General features: G+C 41.3%; 1 protein-coding gene across 1 annotated transcript; it reads right to left on the reverse strand.

The window, feature by feature from the left end:
- Positions 1-391: 391 nt before the first annotated feature.
- On the reverse strand, positions 392-1,468 carry LOC112174096 (glycine-rich protein 2). The gene has a single exon (XM_024311796.2). The coding sequence runs from the start codon at positions 1,349-1,351 to the stop codon at positions 752-754; it is 600 nt and encodes a 199-aa protein (XP_024167564.1). The 5' UTR covers positions 1,352-1,468; the 3' UTR covers positions 392-751.
- Positions 1,469-6,421: the final 4,953 nt, after the last annotated feature.

Below are 6,421 nucleotides of genomic sequence, written 5' to 3' on the forward strand. Positions count from 1 at the left end.
CTGTACTGTTTTTCCAGTTCGAAGGTATCCAAAAGAATAGCCAATTCAGTGGTTAAGACATTGGTTTGGTTGGTTGTATTGTGGGGAAATCAATTCAGCCAACTACCAGGTCAATTATAGAAGAGCTAAAGTAGTGAACCAACCTGGCCAACCATACCAAAAGTGTGAAAAAAGGCACGAAAGGAATGGACCATCACAAAAAGAGAACAAACTTAAAACGGTAGGGTTACTAAAATCGTAAGGCGAGGTGCATTATTATGGTCAATTCTGCAGTAATCAGTCTATAAAGCAAAGGATCATTCCCATCTAAAAGTAGCCTTCAACTATCAGAATCACATGTAGGAAGAACAAAAGCATCCATGATTATATCAGAGGCATCAAGACTACATAATTTCGAGCAACAATACCATTTAACCAAGAGCAGAGTATATTACTGTGTATGAAATCATCCATCAAACCACAAAACATAATCCACATTCTGCCCGAAAGTACCAAATACCGACCTAAATATCACCGACTTAAACACGAAAAGATAATACATCAACCTGACTCAAATTCATAACCATTTTTCTTCTTGCAACAAAAGATGCTGACCCACAAAAGCAACCCACACACTAGGTGTAGGGCAGACCCATACTTGAAAAGGAGTCAACATTCATGAACCCCGGACCCTAAAACGACACAACCAGAGATGAGAAAAGGACTAAAATCGAAAATGACCAAATTACCCAAACAGACAGATTCATCATCATCAGCCTCTGTTAGGGCACTCCCTTGCGAAATGACCAGTTTCGCCACACTGATAGCAGCCGTTGGAAGCACCAGCGCCGCCGCCTCCGCCTCCCGAGTACCTCCCACCGCCTCCGCCGCCGTAACCGCCTCCACCTCGGCCGCCGCCTCCATAGCTACCACCTCCCTCCGAGCAGTCCCTCGCCATGTGCCCAGCCTCACCACACTTAAAACAGTTCCCACCTCCACCGCCTCCATATCCACCGCCACCGCCTCCATAGCCTCCCCCACCCCCATAGCCACCACCACCGCCGTAGCTCCCGCCTCCACGGCCACCTCTCCCGCCGCCACGGCCTCCACCGCCACGGCCGCCGCCTCCGGATCCTCTCCCCTGAACGGGACCCTCCTCCGGCCCGGTCACATCAACTGCCTTGGTCCGGCCGTCGTTGTCGGTCTCGATCTGGAACTCGACGGACTCGCCGTCGCCGAGAGTCCGGAAGCCTTCGGTTCGGATCGAGGACTGGTGGACGAAGAGATCCTCGCCGCCGTCCGCCGGGGTGATGAAGCCGAACCCCTTCTGGTCATTGAACCACTTCACCGTTCCGGTCAACCTATCACTCATCCTCACACTTAAATCTGAAAACCCTAGAAACCCTAGAAAGTGAAGAAGACGACCCACACCAATTTCTAATCTCTCTCTCTCTCTCTCTTTCTAGCACAGTGTGGTTATTTGCCTTTGAGGGATTGACAGCTACTTATACACACATCAAAATCTTTGAAAGGGTCTGGGTGCCACGTCAGCCCCAGGGGGAGGGTCCCCCTAGGTTTTTTTTTAGCCCAAATCAGGGATCCGACGGCTGGGGATATTTTTTATTTTCTCGGGTTTTTATTTGCGGTTGGATTCGGATTTGGGATAGAATACGAATAGTCCATCGCTTGTCCCTTTTCGACTTTTCCCCTTCTTTTATCCTAAATATCTTCGTTTTCCACGTACGAGAGAGCGGGGTCGTTTTTGGAATTGGGAATTTGCTTTAAATGCTGAGTATTTTAGAAAAGGAAGAACTAATTCCCATAAAATGTCTGGGATTAATTTCCATAAAATGCTTTTGGCTACTGAAATTACTTCAATGTCCCTGCTTGGGGAAATTTGTCGTTTTCCGTTTTCAAAAGTGGGAATACAAAAGACTGGTCAAGACGGTCAATTGACGGTCAAAGCATATCTGCAGGGTTAGGTCATATCCTGCGTCTTGTGACTCCGGTCTTTTCCAATGAATTGGATTAAACCGTCCTGGAGTAATGCGCTAATAAATCAAATTCCAGGTTAATTTTACCTACTTCTCCTCATTTGTCAGATACATTTTTATTGAACTTTGAACGTTTTGAGGTCTAATTTTATCCTCACCAACCCCGAATCCTATGTAATTCATGAAAGTAAGATATACAATATATAGTCCAAACAATACGTTTTAACGCCTCATTTACAGATAATTTTTAAAAAATATCCATGTATATCGGAAGCATGAACATAACTTGATACATATGAAGGTCTTCATGATTGTAAGAATATAAAATAAATGTAAAAAAAAAAAAAGTGTTTATCACTGTTCTTCCCACTTTGTTTTAATTTCAATAACTCGCTGTTATCATACAATGTATACGCATCATTTAAAGATAATTTTTAAAAAATATCCATGTATATCGGAAGCATGAACATAACTTGATACATATGAAGGTCTTCATGATTGTAAGAATATAAAATAAATGTAAAAAAAAAAAGTGTTTATTACTGTTCTTCCCACTTTGTTTTAATTTCAATAACTCGATGTTATCATACAATGTATACGCATCATTTAAAGATAATTTTTGAAAAATACCCATGTATATTGGAAGCAAGAACATTGATACATATTAAGGTCTTCGTGATTATAAGAATATCAAATGAATGTGAAGAAAACGTTAATCACAAGTGGGATGAACTTGATTTAATTTCAATGACTCGTTGTTATTATTGATGAACAAGTCCAATTAATCACTTTTGTATTTTGATTTCGTAATAAATTCAGTGTTAATTCTATCTACCTCTCCTCATTTGTCAGATATGCTTTGATAACTTTGAACGTTTCAAAAAACAATTTTATTCTCACCAAGCCCGAGCCACATTTCACGTGTGATTAACGAAATTTTATCTTACAATCTATATTTCGAACAATATTTATGTTTTAATACCTCATTTATAGATAATATACAATTTTGATACAAATTAAGGTTATCGTGATTATAAGAACATAAAATAATTGTGAAAAAATCAATGATTACAAGTGGGATGAACTTGAATTAATTTATGACTCGCTGTTATTATTGATGAAAAATTCAATTAATCATTCTAGCATTTGATTTCACAATAAGTTCAATGTTAATTCCAATGAATTAAAAAGCGCGCCCTGAGGCGCAAAAAGTGATTTTTTGGCCTGAAAATGAGTGTGTTTCAGGGGCTAGGCGACGACGCTGGTGAGGCGTTCTCCAAAGCGCGAAAGGCAACCTCCAAGGCGCGAAAGGCATACGCGTAGAAAAAATGAGAAGTGACGTCGTTTTGAAACAGAATGGGTTTAAAGGCTGTCTAGGTCGCGACAGCTACCCCAAATTCGATTTCAGCCCTCTGCCCCTCTCTGTTCGGAAATTCGATCCCTAAGTCCCTCACCCAGAGTTCGAGTTAGGAGTTCGATTTCAGCCCTCTGCCCCTCTCTGCGCAGCAGTCAATTTGAGCTTGATTGGAGGTCGATTCGCAACAGGCCATTAAGGTATGATTCCCGATTTCCCGTCTATATTTACTTGGGTTTGAGTTGTTCTTGTCTAGACAATCATATATGTCCAGCAACCCCATTAATTTGGTTGCAATAGTTTGTGGGTTACTGTCAATTACTCAATTTTGCAGATTTTGATCTTTCAGATATTCTTGTTTGTGGGTTACTGTCAATTTTGCAGATTTTGTGATCCCATTGGAATTGATTTAGATTTTGTTGTATTCAGTTTGAGTTTTAAGTAAAGACTTCATCTTTTTTATTGGGTGAAGGCTCGGGGAGTGGCTTGAAAATGGGGTTTGAAGGACCCTCTTCAAGAAGGGATTCTTCTCCAACATCCTTTTTGGGTGCTCTGTTCTCGGTCCTCTTTTGAAGTAGCAGCTGGAAGATAATGAGATGGGCTTAACTGGGTTTACTATATTGAGGCCGAGTAGCTATCTGATTATCTCTTGTGTTAATTGATATATGATTAGCTATATGATTGTCTGGGTTTACTACTTTACTATATGAGTGTCTCGTGTTAATTGATATGCCATCATCATAATAATAGTTATGTTAATTGATATGCCATCATTATAATAGTTGTGTTAATTGAGTGATTGTCTCTTGTGTATGAGTCAAGTACTCATTTTGAGCTGCAGGGGAGAGAGATCAAAATAGGAGATTTATACGAAAGGCTTACGCCTTATGCGCCTTATGCCTCAAGGCTGCAAGGCTCTCCCGAAAATGCCTCGGGTACGCCTTCAGCGTTTTAAAACGTTGGTTAATTCTACACATCTCTCCTCATTTGTCATATACGCCTTTATTACCTTTGACCATTCTGAAAACTCAATTTTTCTCCTCGCCAACCCAGAGTCACACCCCATGTGTGATTAACGAGATCCCTCTACATTCCAAACAATGTCATTTAACAATGAACTTTGTCAAAGAAAAAAAAATCAAATGGAAGAGTTTTTAGTCATCCATGTTTGTCAAAAGAATGGACTTACAAGTTTGAAAATAATTAAGATCAACATGATATAGGTTATAATATATAGCCACAACACTTCATCTAGATTGAGCACCGACAAAACAGGAGAGAACTAGGGTTGGAGAGAGTTAACGAAATTTGTCAGCCTGTTGTCAGCCTGTCCGACGGCGCCCCCGCGTCGGCCATGGCTCCCTACCTCATCGACGAGTGGCGGGTGTTGTCGGACGGGGTCTTGGGATCTCAGGGGTCCTACTTTGTTCTTCATTTCGCTGGTCATGGCTGGGTACTTTTCTTCGCTTCTCTCATGTGGCATCATCTATGTGGAAGACGGACGGGTGGCGGTCGGCGTGGAGAAAATGGTCAGAGGCCAGATCATGGCGGTGGCATGCCATGGATCGTATAGCACTGATTTCTACTCTACGGTGGGTCTCTAGACGGAGGTAGCAACTATGGTGGATCTGGGCTTTCAAGCTGGTGGGCATAGCAGAGGAAAGGCACGATGATTCTTTCATCGATTTCTTGGTGATAGATTTGGTGTGGTTTGCTGTATGGTTCAGGCACATTCGACTTGGGAAGCTCGAAGACATGGGGCTGCGGTGGTGGCCTGTCGGTGGGTCACCTGATGACAAGGATGAGGAGTACTGTGGCGGCGACTATTTTCTTTTGGTTAGAGTCTTGTTTTTAGTTAGGTTGTTGGTTATTAGGTCACTTTGGTCAATAGTTGGTCCCCACTCAAATTGATGTGCTATGGATGTGGTGTCTTTCCTGGGGATGAGTTGGTTTATATTCGGTTTTATCTTATGGTCAATGTGTTAACAAGCGATCCTTACACATGGTCTGGTTTCATTTGGACGCGGTGTGGAAGAGGGCGCTGGTTTTTCTGGCGGTTGTCTATGAGGTGTTATCAAGTTTCTCGAGATTATCTGTAGACTGTGAGGTTTGGGCGATATAGTTGGTTAGGGGTTGGGCTCTTTTGGCTCATGGATGTCATACTTAATGACGAACCCGTAACTAGTTCGGTTTTTAGGGAGGAGAGTGGGGAGTTCATGACCACAACCGGTTATTCTCATATTATGTAATCTTAGTTATTTTCAATAAAAGATTTTTATTCTAAAAAAAAAAAGATCAACATGATTAAAAAAAACATAAGTAAATGGGAAACATCAAGTTGGATAAACCTGGATTAATTTCAATGACTCGCATTAATTTCAATGACTCGCCCTAATCATTGAAGAACAAGTTTAATCAATCCAATATTTACTGAGAACAGGTTTAATCAATCCAGTATTTTCCAATTTTTTTTCTGTACTTGTATACCTAAAATGGAGTAAATCATCTAAAATGGAGTAAATCATTAAAAGACGTCTCTTCCAGTTTTGGGGGGAGATTCTTGGGGTTAATGATGTGATTTGTGATAACTAGTTTTGAGGTCCAACGACGCAGACTGGCATCTTTGATTCTTTGGTCAAATACACTTCTGCAGAACTGGGATAGGGTAGAGTCGTACTACTACCACAGTGCACAGGGTTGACTGGTTGAGGTTGAATGCAGCTGTGGCCATTCTTATCCTTTTAACTTTAAGAAGTTGGGGTGAATATTAAATTTCACCAGCCAAGAAACAATTACAATAAATTTTGTTTACCCTTTATAGTGTTCTGTTCCCTGTAGCCTGTCTTCTTCTCTATCTATTCAAGTTCCACGGAATAGGAAAGAAATGATAAATGACACAGGGCTGCGTCAATGTGGGAGGCTCCGGCCTTGGATTCTCGATCAAGATGATCATTGCTTGGGGACTGAGGTTTTGGTTGGACTGTGTCACGCTTGAATCCTCACACCACCTCTTGTGCCAAGATTGTTCGTGTACATGATCGATGTTGGAGTCCCGAAACTGTGTATATATAAACGATATGTCTTTTTACTAGAA

The sequence above is a fragment of the Rosa chinensis genome, chromosome 6, assembly GCF_002994745.2.
Source record: "Rosa chinensis cultivar Old Blush chromosome 6, RchiOBHm-V2, whole genome shotgun sequence".
NCBI lineage: Eukaryota > Viridiplantae > Streptophyta > Magnoliopsida > Rosales > Rosaceae > Rosa > Rosa chinensis.

Excerpts from the sequence above, each read along its gene's own strand:
- LOC112174096 (XM_024311796.2), bottom strand. The coding sequence starts at position 1,351 with ATGAGTGATAGGTTGACCGGAACGGTGAAGTGGTTCAATGACCAGAAG.